Consider the following 17,549-nt stretch of genomic DNA (forward strand, 5'->3'; position numbering starts at 1 on the left):
TAAATTCTAGAATCAAATCATTTTGTCATGAAGATAACCCTAACTACTAGAACGCACATTGAGGTTCGCTAAGAAAATATGAAAAGCACCACCCAATCCGTGAAAACCACAATGGACTTGTAACGAGCACATGTACACGAGTCAGGCCAAAACGTGAGGCACGTCGTGACATGTCAGCCAACGACCAGTCGCGCTGTGGCACAGGTAGACCATATCTACAATCTTCCTGACTTCTCATGCGCCGCACGTGCTCACGCGCAGCATGCAGAACGGCAGCAGTTCTTCTTGCTGCGACAGGCGCTGTGAGGACCACCAGCGGCTAGCGGGCGTCAACAGCTCGGAGCGCATACCTTTCCAGCTTCTAACGCACCAATATTGATGGAGATCTAACCCGAAAGTGCAGCCGGCAGGCTGCCCGTCTAATTGCAGGTGGGAAAATCGCGCGGAGCGAGCCGCTAAATGATGCGATGGAGGGAAGTTCGTGCGGGACGAAGGTAGTGCATAAGGTGGCGAGTGGGTGGGTGGGTGAGTGGATGGGCTTGGCCGCGCGCTGTGTTGCAGCGGGACGATGATCAGTGTATGCGCCGGCATCGCATCGAGTTCATCGCGCGGGGCGAGCCGCGGAAGGATGCGGTGGAGGGCAGTTCGTGCGGGACGAAGGTGGTGCAGGAAAGGGCGAGTGGGTGATCAGCCCCAAGGGAACAGCGATGCAAGTTAGTGGGAGCAATGCGAGGGCCATGTTATGGTATATACGTACATATTAACCCCTCCAAACCGGAGCCCCAAAAGTGTTTGATATGCAGTATGCAGCATAATTAGTCTTGACGTTTGTATATAAGGGATCGGGTTGGCGGCAAGCGAAAGGCTGAGCTTAGCAAAAGTGTGTAGAACGGTGCTAAAACTGCTGTATACTGCATGTTGTTTGCCAACGCCACACAGCTAAGCTGCATTATACGGGTTACCAAGGAAATGGACAGGGCACTACTACGTGCCCAGCGGCACTGCACCTTGTCCTCATTTTCTAAAATTTCGAAAATCAAACTTCCCATACAATGAATCATATACAGGTTGGGGTGTCACCCCTAGCTGGTAACGCGATCATACTTTGCTGGTAAGGCAGTCAAAGGAAACGCCACGGCGCGTTTTTTTGTTGTAAACAAATATCTAATGAAGTAAGCATCCAGCATCAACAGCTGCTTGAACACGCGTCTAGCAGTGGCTCGATGCTCATAACATGGGGTTGTAGGATGCAGGTCAAGATCAACCTGCCCGAACATGATGCCGGTTGAGATGGACGTGCGCGAAAACAGGCGATTGACGCTGCACTACAGTGGTAAACAGAGTGCTTACTGAACAAACAACACGCATGCAATCAGCGTTATCCTGCATTATACAGCCTAGCATCAGGATAATATGCAGCTTAATCACAACGGGAACGTGCGACAACGTTTGCTTGACGCAGAGATCCGTGGAGTGTCAGGCAAAGCTCTACCGTCGTTGTCCTCGTATGGTGTTGCCTTCAATAAGTTTTTCATGTAGGCATCACTCGGGCGACGTCTCAGCAGGTCGTAGCAGCATCCCGTACATGGTTCTGGGCCTTCATGAAGGGAAAATCGGACGTCGTCAGCCGCACTTGTCATGCCCGCCCGCAACCCGTCATGAACGCATTAGCAACTTTCACGTTCTGGCACTTGGTACTTTGTCGTGGTGAAAACACGAGCTGACATGCTACCCAACCAAGACACGACCGGGAATCCTTTCGCCTAAGAACGTATGCTGTAGGAACTAAGTCGACTCACGGAATGCTAGGATAAATACCATTGTTTTTCATTGTGGATATACGCTGTTACTTGGTGGTTACCTAAACGGAATAGCTCCGTTTCCGTTGTCATCTTGCCAACTAAGATGTCTTTCCGCCTCGTTGACACTCCGCGCAGTACGCAGATGGATCTTCATGTGATTCCTCACCAACACTTCATCGTTGTCCCCGGACGTGTTTAAACGTTCTTGGCAAACTCAACACAGCTGCGGTCCATCGTTTCGTCATACGGAGCGCAGCGAGGCTCCATGTCTTCAGCGAAGCCAATCGCGCTAGTCTCCGTCGTTGTTGTCTGCTAACAACGTGCGGATGATCCCGCTAGTCTTATCAACGGCGCTTGAACAGCGTATTCAGGGTAATATTCAGTATAAGATGCAGCTTACAACACAGTATAGTACATCCATGCAACATAACATTCAACTTACCCGACTTGCTCAGCGCTGAAACCGCACTTGAATCATGACCAGTTGGTTGCGTCCGCAGTAGCAAAAACTCTCAGTGGCAGCCGCGTAGCTCGTCCGACTGACGTCGGCGGCGGCAGCGATTCGAGCACCACTAGCTGCACACCGAAGGTAGACTTAATCCGAGAAGAAAGCCGTAACAAAGTCGAAGGATGGGAAAGGGCCGTTGCTGGAGTACAGGTTCCGAGTCGAGAACTGCACACAGAGCACATAAGCGCGTAAGAGGTTTTTTAGCTAGCATAAACCAATGGGTTCATACGAATTGCGTATACCTCACCCAACGATTCATCGCCACGGACACGTTTACCCCGTTGGTGTTGCTTGCGTCACCTCCAGACCGCAGGTAGAAGTAGTGGTCGCCGAGCCCGTGTCCAGACTTGCTCCAGCAGGCTATCACCAGAGCGGTTAAGCTCGATCTTCCCCCGCACAGCTTCTCTGTCGATGTGTGCTCCGCGCGCGCAAATACTCGAATGAGGCCGGTGTTTTTAAAAGCGGCGAGCGGCCAAGTGCTGAACCACTCGTTTGGAGTGTCCCAAAAGCCTCTAGTATCATATGCAAATCCGTTGCAGTACGGTGAACCTGCCAGATTCCATATTTTAGATTTAGACCAAGTGTATGTCCTTTCCTATTTTGCAAAAGAAAGGCGCGAACAGAAACCCGACAATTTTTAAACTTAAAGTTTGTATACCCTCGTGTCGGAGGAAAGGACACCCATACAAATTTCAAGGCAAAAATCGCTTAAACTGAATATATTAAGTTTAAGTGGAAAGGCTATGCTGCATTATGCAGCATCGGGGTTGGAGGGGTTAATCCAGCGATGACATTAGGTAGCGACTAAAGCTGACGTCTACATATTGCTTGAGATACAAACGACAGGGCAACTACTCTCGCTCAAGCGATGGACCATCACGCGGCGGACGCCCGACTGTCGTTGGCGCGTTACCGACAGTAGTGCGCTTCCGCTTCGTCGTCACGCGTATGTTGACGAGGGCTTCGGCCCCTTTCTCATCAATTCTAGCGCGCTCTTACAGCGCAAAGAGGACGTGGATACAGGTCGCGTACTTGAAGTGGAAGCGGCATGGACACGTTTGCGCTACCATGTCAACTGGCCAACCAGGTTCAGGTTGGTTTTGCTTTTCATTCGTGCCGTGTTGAACCCAAATGTGCTGACCCTTGAATGTATGTTCGTGGAAGAATTGAAGATGCTGGGCGGTGGCGTGTACAACACATGGAGCACGTCGGATGCTAAGCCCCCGAGCAAGAACTCGACGCTCATGCGAGGGACGAATTCGCGCAGACGTTGCTGTAACTTAAAGGCTCCCACTCGTGCACAAGATCTCCTTCGACGGCTTGGGCTTTGTGGCGAATGGAGCCAAGTCGACACCTCGTTGACGGCAGCACGCAGCAAGCTTCGTCATGATCTCGCATATCTTCAGTAGTCGATGGGTCGTGAAGTCCCGCTTCAACGCCCGGTTGAACTGCTTAACCGGGTTGTTGGTCGTTACAAAATCGTACGGAGACTGGTAGCACTGCCAGCGGCAAAAGGGCTGGTTGAACCACACGTGCTTGAAATATGCATCGAACGGCTTCAGCAGGGGGTTATCCTTCCAGCGCTTCTGCGTTTCAGCGAGTACGCCAGCATACTCGGTATCGTTTCGACCGAAGTGCATATCGTAGACGCCCTAAAGCACTTCCTCGCTCAACTCCTTCAGCAACCCCTTCGTTCGCACGACCACCTTCGCGATGAGGTGGTAGTAGCACATGAGATGCACGTAGTCACAGTCTCCACCGAACCCAGTGCTGACCGCATTATACTGGCCACCGTCAGCATCGCCCATAACGTACGCTACCTTAAGCGGCTGTTCGATCCCCATGCTGTACACCCAGCGTAACGCTGCAAAGGCCTTCGCGTAGTGCTCCTCGTTTTCTTGAGACGTAATAAAAAACGCGAGCAGATGAAATCTCCTGGCAGCATCACTGATGCCACAAACTAGGACAGGGTAGCCCACTTGGATGGTTTTGTAGGTAGCATCCACATGAAAAGTGAAACTTGATGCATCTCGCGCAGCTTGACGAAGCAGCGCTTTCGTGTAGAAACCGAAAAGAAAAGACTTTTCATCGGAGCCATATCCGACCCGTGGAGCGGCTCCGTCCGGATGTTGCCTCGCTGTTCCGGGAGACTCACGATCTTCAATAACCGCGTGGACCGTCGAGACGACCTGTCGTCTTACGACTCACTGCGAAACCAGCTCACAGGTTTTCGGGTGGAGCTTCATGGCCACACGCCGTTTCCGGAGCAGCAGTCCCACTCGTATCAGACCCAGTTTGCCCAGGGCTCGTACGGGGCCCCTGCGTATGCCGCTCCGATGTACGCCGCGCCGTTTTACGACCAGCGTGCGTACCAGGCGCCTTACGGCGACTCGAAGGCGCGCTTCAAGGGGCTGCACTCTTCTCCACGGACCACCCACCGCTTCCTGAGGAGCAGAGGGTCATGGTACCTGTTAAGACGACCCACGTAAAACGTCGGGTGAGTCGCCATCGACTTGGGCAAGTATATGGTGTACGCCGCGCCATGCCGGCCGAGGACTGAGGCGAGGTGGGCGAACGCCTTTTCCGCCCAGGTGTATAGCGTGGAATGTCGGGGAGAACAAGTCTCTCAGAACTTCCCGGGCGACAACACCAGAAGATGTCCGCCCAAGATGGCATCCGGCTGACCAGCACGAGAGGCAGTCATGTCACCAAGGCCGACGCCATGCGCAATCTCGAGGGCGTACACGCGGTCCCGGAGAAGACGAATCTCCTCTGACTCGGGGCCCCAGCATACGGTGCGTTTCCTCAGGCTCGTAGCCATGGTCACGCAAGGCCACTGCCGGCCCTCCTTGATCGTAATGGACGGATCCACTACCACGTAAAACGAGCCGTCCGGGAGCGGCAATACATGGCAAGCGCCAGCTGCTCGTGAAGGGGAGGGGTTACCCTGAGTCGGATAACTCGTGGGAGCCCGTTGAGCAGCTCCAGGCAGACTGCCGAAGGCTGTTGCAATGTGAGACGAGAAGCAGCAGCAGCTTCGCAAGTAGTCCTTGGCTTGTTGGCCGGTACCAGGGGCACGGTAGCAGACGTAGTCGCACCGCGCCTACGCTTTTCACGAGCTTTGGCTCTCGCCTCTTGCTTTAGCTCGTCCAGCTTCGGCCGGAGCATGCGCTTGCTCATGAGTTGAGCGACCTCGATGCGGAGCTCGCGCAAGTCCAGGATAACGGACAGCGTGCGGTCCTCACGGAGTTCTTTGAACTCTTGGTCGGTATACCCTTTGCGCTGGACGTAGCGCCAGAAGAGGTCTTCCACCTCACCCCAGGACATGCTCCCATTAAGATTGCCCCAGTGGAAACCCCACAGATGCTGGAGTCCACCCTTGCCCCCCGGCTTCTTGCGAAGCGTGGTGCACTCCTTCAGTGTGAGCTTGTGTGGTGCTGGTATCACACACCGGGCGGCTTTGACGTCACCAAGAAGTGTGGCTCCTTCTCCATGAGAGCACGCTCATAGGAACCCATCGAGGTGTATCCGCCGATAAGACCACAAGGAGCCGAGAGCCTCTCCAACAGGTGCGGCGCACCATTGCCAGGCTCGGGTGGGAAGTAGCCCTGCGGATGCGTGGTACCCCCGCCTAACAAGGAATCGATGGCAGGCGTGGCAGTCGGCTACCTGGCAAACGCGTCCAAGCTAGCAGCGTGCAATTGTTGCTGCCGCTCGTCAAGGTTGTTGGAGAGCCGCTTGGGCTCGTGGACGACACCTCCCTTGTCCTCCGACTCCGATTCACTGAACAGCTTGGATCTGAAGCCGCGAGGCGACCTGGAGGCGGCGCGCTTCTTCGCACTGGTCTCGTTGGCCTTCGCGGCAGCAGCGGCCTTCGATGCGGCAGCCGCCTTAGACGCTTGGGCACGCTCACCACCTTGTGCCAGCGTCAGATGCATGGGTGACGGCACCGCCTTGGGTTCGAAGCCCGCGTCGTTCAGCGACTTATCGGCAACAGATTCCGTGTCGGCCATGACGACGTCGCCTTTCTCCACCTACTTGCTGTAGCCGGCGCCGGCTCTAGACTCGACGTCCTCGGCCTCCGCGATGAGCGGAGAGCTGGGCGCGCTGCTCGCCGCAAGCGCTTCGGCTTTGGCAGCGTTCTTGCTGCCCTCAGGTGAGATCCCACCGGAATGCACAACCAGCGTGAAGTTCTCGATACTGGCCGTCCAGTCGAAGCCTGGCTTGGCCTGCACCGACTGGGGCTGACAGCTCTCCTCATTACTTGGCACGGCCTCGGGAGTCTTGCTCCGACTCCGAGACCGGCGCCCATCCTCCGGCGTGCTGCTACGAGAGCGCACCGCCTCCTCGGCCGCCTCCGTGGCCTCCCTCAGCGCGGACGACTCGTTCTTGGCCTTGGCCTTCCTGGTCTTCGGCCTCTCGGCCCTCGGTTTCGAAGGGGCTTTCGCAGTGTGCGCACTGCGCTTTGGAGGCATGCTTCCGGTGGATGTGGAGACCCTGCGGCTTGCTCGACGATGCGCCAGGTACTATGTGAGGCCCGTGAGCCGTGGCGCCAGAGCTCGCGCCGTTGTCGATAGATTTCGACTTTGCGAGTGAAATGAGATAGCGGCTGACATAATGTTACTAATCCACCTTTTAGAGTTATCGAGATAATCGCCTTCAAAGTTGGGCGACTGATTTTCGCACTTAAATGAAGTTTTGAGAAACGGAGGATTTTGTGTTTTGAAAATTCGAACCGTCACTAAACCGAACTGGGACGCCCACACAATCGACTTTGCCAACCACCGTCAAGATCTCTGCCATGCCGCTAAGCCCTACTCCTTCTAGCACTGCAGGAGGCTCCTCCATCCCGCTGCAGTCACCGTCGAGCTCCCTGACGTTGACGCTGCTTGCTCCTAGCGCGGTTGCAACCGCTGCGACGCTTGAAGAACCCATTCAGCTTGCTCAAGACACTGAACAAGTCCAGCAAAGTCGCAGCGGCGAAGGCGATCTGGAAAGCAGCGCGGCCGAGAGCGACGAGCCCGACAACAGCGCGGTTGAGGACTGGAGTGAGGAAGAGATGAGTGCAGAAGAGGACGATGAAGACGAATGATTGCCGAAGGTCACTCCCCTAGAAAGTGACCCAACTGGCTTCAGAGCCAACAGATACATTTTGTTTGACTCAAACTATAGGGAACTTAGGATTAGTATGGAGGCCAAATCTGTACCAACCTATCAATACACTCAGTCTTAAATCTACCTCTGTTGCAAATAATCGTCCCCCTCGACCAGGGACACATGAGCAGCTATTCATTTAGAGTTTGCATACTCCTGCTTACTCTGTTAAGAAGTGCTGTGTACCCCGTCACAGAATCACTGGTCTGATTAATGGCTTAGCACATTCCTGACCAAGTCGACCCATCAATTTCATCGATAAACGAAGGGTTTCATAAAAATAGCAAACCAAACTGCAGAACGGTGGAATGAAAAAAAATACACATTCCCCGCGTAAGGTGATATTTTCGTTGAATGTTACCTGTGGCGGCAAGTTGTGTCGTGTACCCTAAATAGCAACATTCGAGCGACCTAAGTCGAAAATTTGCGTTTACCGATCAGAATTTAACAATACAAAAAAGATGACCGGGATGGCCGCATGATCTTAACTCTAAATATCAATCGTGCAGAGTCCTTTGATAGACAGTGTATGACTTCAGCTATAAAAGCTCTCATTGTTCTCTCAGTTCTCATTTCGAATTGACCACTAAACCAAGCAACAGACCTTTCCACTCGTCCAACCTACCCTCTAGACGCGATTAATACCAGTGCGTTCACTTGCCGCAGACCCCTACCGTACTAACTAACTAGTTATACCACTCGATCCGGTTAATCAAACACTGCGGACTAATCGGTTGGCTGTTGTATCAAATATGGCTACTGTATCAGTTTAGTGGTAGAACTACTTAGCAAGGGTATTCAAAAATAAAGAGGCTTCCTGAGCCACGTGTTGGGCTGCAGGGCAGTTGGTCGGGGAATGACCCGCACTTCGCAATCTCCCCGACAGCCCCAAGCACCTGTTCCTCCTCCTCCATCTACCGCAAGTATCATGATTCAGCATGTCTGCTGCTGACACCCATGCAAGCGGGTACGCCAGCAACAGACATGCTTGAACAAGACGTACCTGGTGCCTAATAAGGCAGGCGTCGCAGCGCCGCCGCCTACTCCGCCACAAGTAGCTCGCGCGCAACGTCGCTTGATGGCTGGCACCAGGCTTGCGCAAGACTGCCTGGCGCCCGGAATCCAGAACGCTACCTGCATAAGTATACAAACATGCATATATAGGATTACGAAAACAGACAAACACTTTCATTTAGTAGAGTAGCTCACCTTCTAGAACGACACTAAGGGGGACGTAGAGGAAGGCTTAGAGCACGTCCTTAGCCCGAAGCCTTAAACCGACCAATCTCACTTTGCATTTTACCCAAAAGCAAGCAAGCAACACAATCACTCCACGCACCTTCGCTACGGCAGATTCCAGAGCATCCGGAGCCTGTCAACAAGGGCCGATTTTGTATCAGCTATCTATACGACACTGAACGGGGCCGTAGACACCGGTGCGGCTGATCCGTTGTGGTGTTGGTCATGATCAGAATGTGATCTCACGCATTGAAACATATATAAATGGTGCGGACAAGCGCAAGTATAAATGCAGCAACTACGAGAATACAAGTGTGACACCAGCGACACTGTGCAAGTCACCGCAGTATATTACCGCAGTGGTTAACGGGCAGGCAGACTGTCCAGCGGAGGGGTACTGTACGATGAGTCTATTTCGGATTCGTTTCAAAACCAGCACTTCTTAAAGAGGAAGCACGCCCGATTAGACAATTCAATATGCAGACAGTTCACCTGCTCCTGACGGCGCTTGTTGTCAGCGCCAATGCCGCTATTGGCACTACGGACCTACCCTACACAAGTAACCACCACGTACTCATAGTGTTAACGAAGATAGTGAGCTACGAGACGAGAAGGAGGAGAACATTTACACTCTCAGCTGTCGTAATCCTCATGGGCCTTATCCCTGGTACCTGCATCAAGGGCTTCTGACGTGTTCACGGATGTGAAGACATTGTGAACAAGCTGGATGAGGTCGTGGAGAGGAACCCGAATTTCGTGGAGAAGCTGAGCATGGATCTTGTAGCGATTGAAAAATTAGAGAAGAACTCTGATTTTGCTTAGTGTCGAGGAGACGAATATTTCAACCTGCCGTGTATGTACATCATCCCTTCGCTCTTTTGCGTCACCAACCTATTTTTTTTTGAAAACCTGAAATTTCAGAGGTTCTTCGGGCCGGAAGCACGACTTTGTTAAAAAAGCTTATCGTATAATACTTCTTCCATCCGACATCCATCTTAACCCTTCTGCGATGTATTTTATACTTATAATTTGTAAGGGTATCTCCCGATGCAATACCATAAAACATGGCTAGATGCATGGTTTTACGCCGCAACCCCTCCCCCCCCCCCCCCCCCCCGCAAACCAAAATCGGACATAAGACTGGGTTTGTTCGTACCTAATGTAAAACATCCTACTTAGTCATGTTTTAGTTACCGCCCCGACCCCTACTGGCTAAAATCATCATTCAAAATTCTGATTGGAGCGATTTTGTAAAACATGCTAGTTAGTCATGTTTTACACAGAATCATCACAAAAGGGTTTGATGGTTAGACAGGGTTACACTTGTTTATAGCCAATCAAAACACTCCAAATAGATATTTTAAAAATATATCCCTCAGTGATTGGCTACTAATGTTTGTCGGATATAAGACCTTGTCGGATGGAAGAACTATTATAAGGGAAACGGTCAATCAGGGGCCGTTAAACATGTCTTCAACGAATGTGCTTGTAGTTTTTGCTCTACGAAAAAGTAGGAAATAGCAATTGTACCATTGAAAAGAGCGCAGTTTTGCCGATATGCCGGGACGTTTCGCAGCTTGTAATCAGTAAAAACAGGCGCGATATAAGCAATGCAAAATCGTTTGTAGGATGGACGGCCGGCCGGCCAATTCGAGGTCTGTTCAATTGACTTGGGTTCACTATGGATATCTTATATAAGGCTCTATAAATACGCCAATCAAATAAGAGAAATTATAAATGAGAGTATTTCATAGGTTGATACGAGCGATCCCGAATTGACACACCTGTCCTTGTTTGGTCGTTTACCTTACCCCACTGAGACTTTTGCTAGGACAAACAATAGGACAAATATATATTTCTCTTGATTTCAGTATGGTGTGCCACAAATTTGTCCTTGGACAGACGTCTAGGACAACATTTTGGTACACTATACTGAAATCAAGTGAAATTCCATTTTGTCCCACCATTTCAGTGGGGTTACGATCAGATATTGCCCGTGATACATTTTGCTGGTCTACTAGCAGTAGTTGCTGCCGAGAGTATGATGAGTTACTATGACTACTGGGTCCATCCTGAAATCACATTTTAGATTTGTGACGCACATTTGTCCAGGTTATGATACATTTACTACGTGATTATACTCGACGTTGTTGCCTCCACGGAGAAAAATAGTACTGAAAGTACCATGCTACTTGAGGGTATCATATGGGGTTTTGTATAGCGTTGTTGGATGCAGGCAGTTGGATGCACGAAAGATGCATTGGATGCATTGGATGCGCATATTATGCATTGCATCTAACCATGGCTACCCTCCATAAATAAATAATTATTATTAGTGTCCGTTAGACGAACATGCACTAGCCGGTCGCGTCCTGCCCTTAGACTCTCGCTACAGCCTCACCTCACACCCAAGCTTCATATCCAAAGCTCCGGTCAATGTTGCCCCACCATTCGACAGATGCGTACTGATCATCGTCATCTGCCCAGTCTCGGTGATGTTCATACTCCTCCAGGGCACGACCCTGTATCACCGTCGATGCTGAAGCTTGATATTCGACGGCTACAGAACGCTCCCTTGCTGTTGCGTCCTCTGGCTCTGCATCGCAACGTTCTGGGGGTCTTGACTCACTTGGACCTGGATCCAGTTCAGCCACCGTCACTGCGACGACGTCGGACCGTGCCTTCTTCATGCCGTGGTTCGAATAGATGAACACCAGCATGATCAAGCGCTCGTTGGTCAATCGGTTGCGCTGCGACGAGTGCACGTATTTGAACACGCTCCACGACCGCTCTGCAGCAGCTGATGAAGCTGGGATGGTGAAGATCCGTTGAGCAATTGTCGAGAGTATGGGATAGTCCTTGTCCCCGATCCACGTCCACCACGTTATCGGCGAATCCGCGTGGTAACTGCGCTTGGTTTCTCCTCCCCACTTCCTCTTGGCCTCCATGAACTTCCCTAGCTCTTTGCGATGGGCCTGAATTTGTGTCGGCGTGTACGGAAACCGCGCAGCAAGACTTTCAAGATCTGCAACCGTAAAATTCTGCTGCTGTGTCGTGAAAAGCCTTGTATCCCTTCTGTGGTCGGGCAGGTATGCAATGCGCATTGGGCTTGAATCAATAAATTCCCACCGAGCTTGAATCCGTTCGCGGAACATCGCCTGCATGTCCTTGCTGATCCCAGGAACGTCGTCATTATAAACGGAGCCCTGCTGCAGCTCCACAAACTGCTGAAAAACAACCGATAGACACAGTGAGTCCTTCTCAAAATGAGCGAGCACCTTGTGAATCGGGGTTAACAGTTTAAGGGCCATGTCTCCCTTAATCCAGAACGCTTCCGAACGAGCAATTCGCTTGAACGACGTGACCTTGAGGGCGTTGTACTTTGCTAATAATGCGTCATCCGAAGCCAGCTCCCGAATACTCCGCTCGCTCTCGACAACTAACTTGACACACTCGTAGCGAGAGTACCAGCGTGTAGCAACAGGAATCTTCAAGCTGCGACGGTTGTCAATGTTATCAGGAGAACGGATCGCTTCGGCAAAGCGAGAGTTCGTTGCTGTGTGGTTGCGAACAAAAGTGGCAACTTCTTGGGCTTCTACCAAAACATCAGCAAGCTCAGTATCGCACAGCACGTCCTTCATGAGCAAACCGAGAGTGTGTGCCGTACATCCTGTCGCCATAAGACCGGGACACATATTCTGCAGGATAGCCCACGCGCTCTTCATAGCGCTCGCATTGTCAGTAGTCACAGCAACCACTTTGCCAACGCCAATGACAGCCTCCACCTCTGCAATCACCTCAGCGATCATGTTGGCCATGTAGGGTCCGCTTTTAGTGTCCTCGCCAGTCACTCTGCACATCCAAAGGAGTGGCCGCATGTTAGGCCCCACGAGGATGAAGTTGATGAAACTTTCACGCCTTGAATTCGACCATCCGTCTGTCACTAATGCCACGTAGCATTGGCTCAGCAGGGATTCAACAAGCTCCGCCTTCTCCAAGCCGAACGTTTCCACAAGAAGGTCGTCAGCAAGTTACTGGTGAGTTGGGAGGAATTCCATTGGGCAACTTCCCGCCAGTATCGTGCGCACCTCAGGATCTTCAACCGACCGAAATGCGCAGCAGTTCATGTAGAATGCCATCGCTGCTGGCATCCGAAAGCGCTTCTTGTCTTCTACCGTTAGTAGTACGTTGCCCATATCGAGGCGACATGCATCCTCACACCCTGCAGGCCGAGGCACGCCCGCCTTGCCAGTCTTCAAGCGCTTAGACAGCAGATCTTCGCCAGCGTACGCCTCACGAATTTCAACGGGCATCCGCTCACAGGTCATGATGTGCTTCTTGAGGTGCCGTGACGGCTGGATCTTGGTAAGGAGTTGATCGCAGTACCGACAGTGGGCACTCTTGTACTTCAAATGCCGCGTTTCGCTGACGATCTTGAAGTGCTCCCAGGGAGCGGGGAACGGGCGTCCGCCCGCCATATCTACACATGCATAGACACCATCAGAGTCCCGTATTAGTCACAAACCAGCGCCAAGCAACAGAGCAGCATATACTCACTGGTACCCTGCGCCAGGGGCGTGAAGGTTGGCAGTCGACGAGCTTGCCGCGATCACTGAGAGAAGATTTTTGGCGGGAAACTTGCGACGGTAATCCCCTTCGAAAATGCATTTTTGAACCCAATCTATTTGGTGTAAGTGGTGTACCATCAATCTGTTCGGACAGGGAATGCATCCAATGCATCCAACTGCGTGCATCCAACAACGCTAGTTTTGTATAGGATGGTCACCCCTTTTGGCAACCCCTTTTGACAACCTCATTTTACGTCACAAATTTACTCCACTGTTCGTTTTCTTTCACTTTTGCTACAAGACCAATTTGTGATTTCAGGATGCACCCACTACTAGACTCGTCCAAGCCTTCGTCGCAAATACTATTACTATAGTAGTAGTAAGAATTAGCATTTCAAAACCCTTCAAAATAGCATACTTTCCATCGCAAATTTAAAATTTTGAGCGAAACTTCCAAGGCCTGCGCCCTGGTCATTCCGCATTCTCAAAGAGTGGAATGCAACTGCAACGCTGCATAGTCACAATATTGCATCGAATGCAGGACGTTGTCACGGGCCCGGGCCTGGACCTGGACTGACAGGCCCCTCATGGGCGGGTTTCGGCGGAGCTAGGCCCGGACGTGCAAGCGTATCATGTGTGAGTGGTTATCCTATTCTTCAAGGCAAAGATAATGCGAGATGGCGGGCTGGGCGCGGAACTTTCGGTCGCCAGCCGCCAAGGACGGGTGTCATGAACGCCAGGAAGCTCGTGCACGGGAGGTATGGCGTCCACAAGTGGTTGCAGTAGGCCTGGAAGCGGGTCGGCGGGGTAGCCGTCGACCGCGCATGAAGTGGTGAAGGATTCAGTCGTGAATTCTCCTCGTTGAAAGCAAGAAACCCTTTGCATTTTTACGAGATTGTCTTCCTTTCTTCTAGCGTCTTGCCAGGATGCTACGCGTCTACTCTTTGTTGGCCGAAGTACTCGGCCCTAACGGAGGAGGACCGCAACAACGTCCAGCCCGGATGGAGATTCGTGTAGCATCCACCTCCGAGTCCTCGACCAGGACTCCTGGTTGCAGCAAACCGCAAACGTCTGGCGAAGCTGGCTGAAGTGGCTCGCGCTGTGTACGTGGGGAGGGGAGCTGCAGTAAGTGAACCCATAATATAATCAGCTTAAAATCAAGCATACTATTGACTTACGGCGCTGCACAGAGAGGGCCATAGAGATCGCTAGTTGAGAGGTAGTGATCGCCACAACCAGAGGTCATGTCGCCTAGAGCTCGGGATTCCTTTCTCCTCAGCGGGGACAGTCCTCGGTCTGTGAAAGAGAATGACAATCAAAGAATGAGCTGGGCTGCCAACGTTGACGAGAAAAGACGTGTGAGTTTTTTGACCTAGCAACCTACTTCAATGTGACAGGATAGGTTCGGATTTTTAAATTAGTATTTCGCGGGCCATGACATAGTACTGTATAATATAGTACTGGTATGGGGCATTGGTTTTAGAGTACAGTCACACCTCTATAAATGACACCCAGTTCGCTCGGTCTAATACGCTGTTTCAGTTAAAGAATTGATCAGATAAAGAAATGGCTACACCTCTAATGGCTACATTTTCGCATAAATTGTGCACCACAATACAAGGGCTTTCTTTACCTGGTACCCCTCCAGCATTTTCGTACTCTTGTTTTGTTTCGTCTTCACACAGACAGAACTTAACCAATAACAGTAGGCGCGGTATTGTCTGTTCCTACTCCTTCTTCTCATTGGTATTAGCAGAATCGCATCCCCTCAGGTTGTACGTGAGTTTCAATACAGTGAGGTTATGGGAATATTTGTTGTCCCGATATCCTGCCACCATGCCTGCAGTTTTATCTTTTGTTTGGTATCTACTGCATAGCCCCTAGTTGTCTCGACATCATACTATTTTAGTTTTTCGTGGTTTTCAGGACGGGTGTCATGGCACACAGATCTATTGCGGCTCAACCTGTCCTTAAAACCTTTAGAAGGCCGACCAAGCAGTGGGCAGGGAACTGTAGACCTAAGCCTTGCTTCGGGGCTGGGTTGTTCATGCTTCTCAAACGCCATTGATGCCGATTTGGTCTCTGCATCACGATAGATTTGCGGCCCATTTCACCCCCTCCAATCCGAAAACATGGGCTGCACATTTTCAGTATTAATATGACCGAACGAAGTTCTAAACACACTACAAGGATTTGCATCCGACCGACCAAGCCATCCCAGTGGGATTCCCACGGCCATCATTTTCGCGCCGCTGGAAGCGCCAGTCGGTCCACCGCCATCATCGGTCTCTCTTCTACGGAGATCATGCAGGCGCCTATGCTGTGAGTTCTTTGGCAGCACCAAAGTGGCGAATATTGAGTCGCTACAGAACAGCATCCACTGAACAGCACGACGTGCTTCTCTTGCATTTCTACAGGGGGCGCCATCTGCCGGGTCAAGCCATGCCCGATGTGTCATGCTGGCAAAGTCTCCAGGCGTTTTGTCCTCGGGGTCGTGCTGTCGCGTCTTGTCTAGCGCCACAAAGCCGTGCCTTGTTGACCGATGTCTCGGTCCGCTCCCTCCTGCCTCTCCTCTGCCCGCAAGCTCACGACAAGCTTGAACCGCCAAAGGCTGTCGCAACGGAGACTGCACTCTCACATTCATCTTGGTGGAGGAAGACACAAGTGTCAATACTGCTATGGGGAGGTCCAAGGTGCCGCCCGACGTGTTCCCGCCGTTGCGGCTCTCTCCAGCCGAGAAGCAGGCCATCGTCGACTACACGGACGAGCTGGTAGCCGAGACGCTGCTGGCCAGCGAGAAGTTCATCGCGCGCCATCGCAAGCTCAATCCGGAGCGCTGGAAGTACGTCAAGACGCAGGACCACCTCCACGTGTATCGCTCTCGTCGGCGTAAGAGTTCGTCGGCGTCCGAGCCTCCGCAGCTCGCGTCATTGTCCGAAGCGAGCAGCGCGTCGTCCGGCAGCATTGGGGCGTCACAGATCAATGCGTCGACGAGTTCGGGGGGTTCCAGCAGCCACCGCCACGATGCGGACTACCTCACGGACGGGTCTCTGCTGGAACGCGCCCGTCCTGACCGTTTGCCGCTCGTGGTCATCACGGGCAGGATGGAGGGCACAGTGGAAGACGCAGCGTTCGGCGCCTTGGCTGACAACGAGGCGCGCTGGAGGCTGCGAGACACCTACATTGGCGACGGGTACGACGACGTCAAGCTTCTAGCTACCGTCCAGGCGCCGACCAGGGAGGACCCGTTCCGCTTCCTCGGCGTCAAGTGGGCGACTAAAACAATGGGGACCTTCATGACCCAGCGCGACATGGTGTACGTCGAGTCCACAGGTGTCACTCGCGACTCAAATGGGGAGAAGGCGGCCTACTTGCTCATGCACAGCTACGCGCTGGACCGCGTGCCGGAGCTGTCGGAGTTTGGCGTCATCCGCGCGCGGATATCCTCGTGCTTCATCATCCGAACGCACTCGGAGGGGGTGCTGGAAGTCTTCTGCAGGGCTTTCAACGACCTCGGGGGTGACATCATGGAGGGCGTGACGGTGAACATCTTCAAGGACACTCTGCTGGCGGTTGGCGGGCTCGTGCAGTGCGCGTACGTCAAGAAGCTCAAGTGGCAGATGAGCGCTCGAGAGCGAGAGGCGAGTGAGCACGCGACGGCTTTGGCGGCGCAGAGCCACGCTCCGACGCATTGTGCGGGCTGCCACCACTCGCTGAGCAAGTTCGGCCGCCTCATCCAGACGGGAGCCGCGTGTCAGGTCTGCCGCCGGGTCTTCTGTAGAAAGTGCACTGTCGTCAAGAGGGTGGGCGTCGACTTCGGCAACGCCGGCAGCATCACCGAGAAGAACATGGACTCCTGCCAAGAATGTGTCGCGCTAGCAATGAAGATCTCGGCCAAAGGTGTGGCGTTGGAGACGATGCTCAAAGGCGTGAGTCGAGGTGGTAGCCACAGCTCTCTATCCTCCTCGATGACTAAGTCGTTGAGCAAGTCCACCACTTCAAGCTCTGGTTGACTGAGCGGGCTATCTTGCTCCATGAAGGTGCAAAAGCAGCGGAAGTAGATAATTATGATGGTCACGAGTCCAAGTGCGTGGTAAAATGAAGAAAATTGCCTCGAACCAAACACACAACAATGAATCCTCAACGCTGAGTGCATGAAACTGCAAAAGCTAGATATCTAATACTTCGCAGTACGTAGCTTACTGATGACGATTATCCAGTGACCCGAATTCAGTTCGTCAACTCGTGTGTCGCTCACCATTGAGCTAACGAACGAAG

At 52.3% G+C, this 17,549-nt stretch overlaps 5 protein-coding genes across 5 annotated transcripts; 2 read left to right on the forward strand and 3 right to left on the reverse strand.

The window, feature by feature from the left end:
• Window positions 1–2,397: 2,397 nt before the first annotated feature.
• On the reverse strand, window positions 2,398–4,154 carry PHYSODRAFT_332560 (hypothetical protein; the record flags this gene model as incomplete). Its single annotated transcript, XM_009529586.1, has 4 exons — window positions 2,398–2,475; window positions 2,558–2,660; window positions 3,613–3,896; window positions 3,972–4,154. 4 exons carry the CDS (start codon window positions 4,152–4,154, stop codon window positions 2,398–2,400), a joined length of 648 nt encoding a protein of 215 aa, XP_009527881.1.
• A 782-nt stretch (window positions 4,155–4,936) lies between these two features.
• On the reverse strand, window positions 4,937–6,785 carry PHYSODRAFT_255494 (hypothetical protein; the record flags this gene model as incomplete). Its single annotated transcript, XM_009529587.1, has 5 exons — window positions 4,937–5,313; window positions 5,409–5,615; window positions 5,762–5,941; window positions 6,068–6,344; window positions 6,381–6,785. 5 exons carry the CDS (start codon window positions 6,783–6,785, stop codon window positions 4,937–4,939), a joined length of 1,446 nt encoding a protein of 481 aa, XP_009527882.1.
• A 39-nt stretch (window positions 6,786–6,824) lies between these two features.
• PHYSODRAFT_332563 (hypothetical protein) lies at window positions 6,825–7,402 on the forward strand (the record flags this gene model as incomplete). Its single annotated transcript, XM_009529588.1, has 2 exons — window positions 6,825–6,833; window positions 7,103–7,402. The coding sequence occupies 2 exons, from the start codon at window positions 6,825–6,827 to the stop codon at window positions 7,400–7,402; spliced, it is 309 nt and encodes a 102-aa protein (XP_009527883.1).
• A 3,703-nt stretch (window positions 7,403–11,105) lies between these two features.
• PHYSODRAFT_301322 (hypothetical protein) lies at window positions 11,106–13,191 on the reverse strand (the record flags this gene model as incomplete). The annotated part of the gene is made up of 3 exons (XM_009529589.1): window positions 11,106–12,298; window positions 12,807–12,874; window positions 13,025–13,191. The coding sequence occupies 3 exons, from the start codon at window positions 13,189–13,191 to the stop codon at window positions 11,106–11,108; spliced, it is 1,428 nt and encodes a 475-aa protein (XP_009527884.1).
• Window positions 13,192–15,890: 2,699 nt separating this feature from the next.
• PHYSODRAFT_559437 (hypothetical protein) lies at window positions 15,891–17,284 on the forward strand (the record flags this gene model as incomplete). Its single annotated transcript, XM_009529590.1, has 1 exon — window positions 15,891–17,284. The coding sequence occupies exon 1, from the start codon at window positions 15,950–15,952 to the stop codon at window positions 17,282–17,284; it is 1,335 nt and encodes a 444-aa protein (XP_009527885.1). The 5' UTR covers window positions 15,891–15,949.
• Window positions 17,285–17,549: the final 265 nt, after the last annotated feature.

The sequence above is a fragment of the Phytophthora sojae genome (genome assembly GCF_000149755.1).
Source record: "Phytophthora sojae unplaced genomic scaffold PHYSOscaffold_4, whole genome shotgun sequence".
Lineage (NCBI taxonomy): Eukaryota > Oomycota > Peronosporomycetes > Peronosporales > Peronosporaceae > Phytophthora > Phytophthora sojae.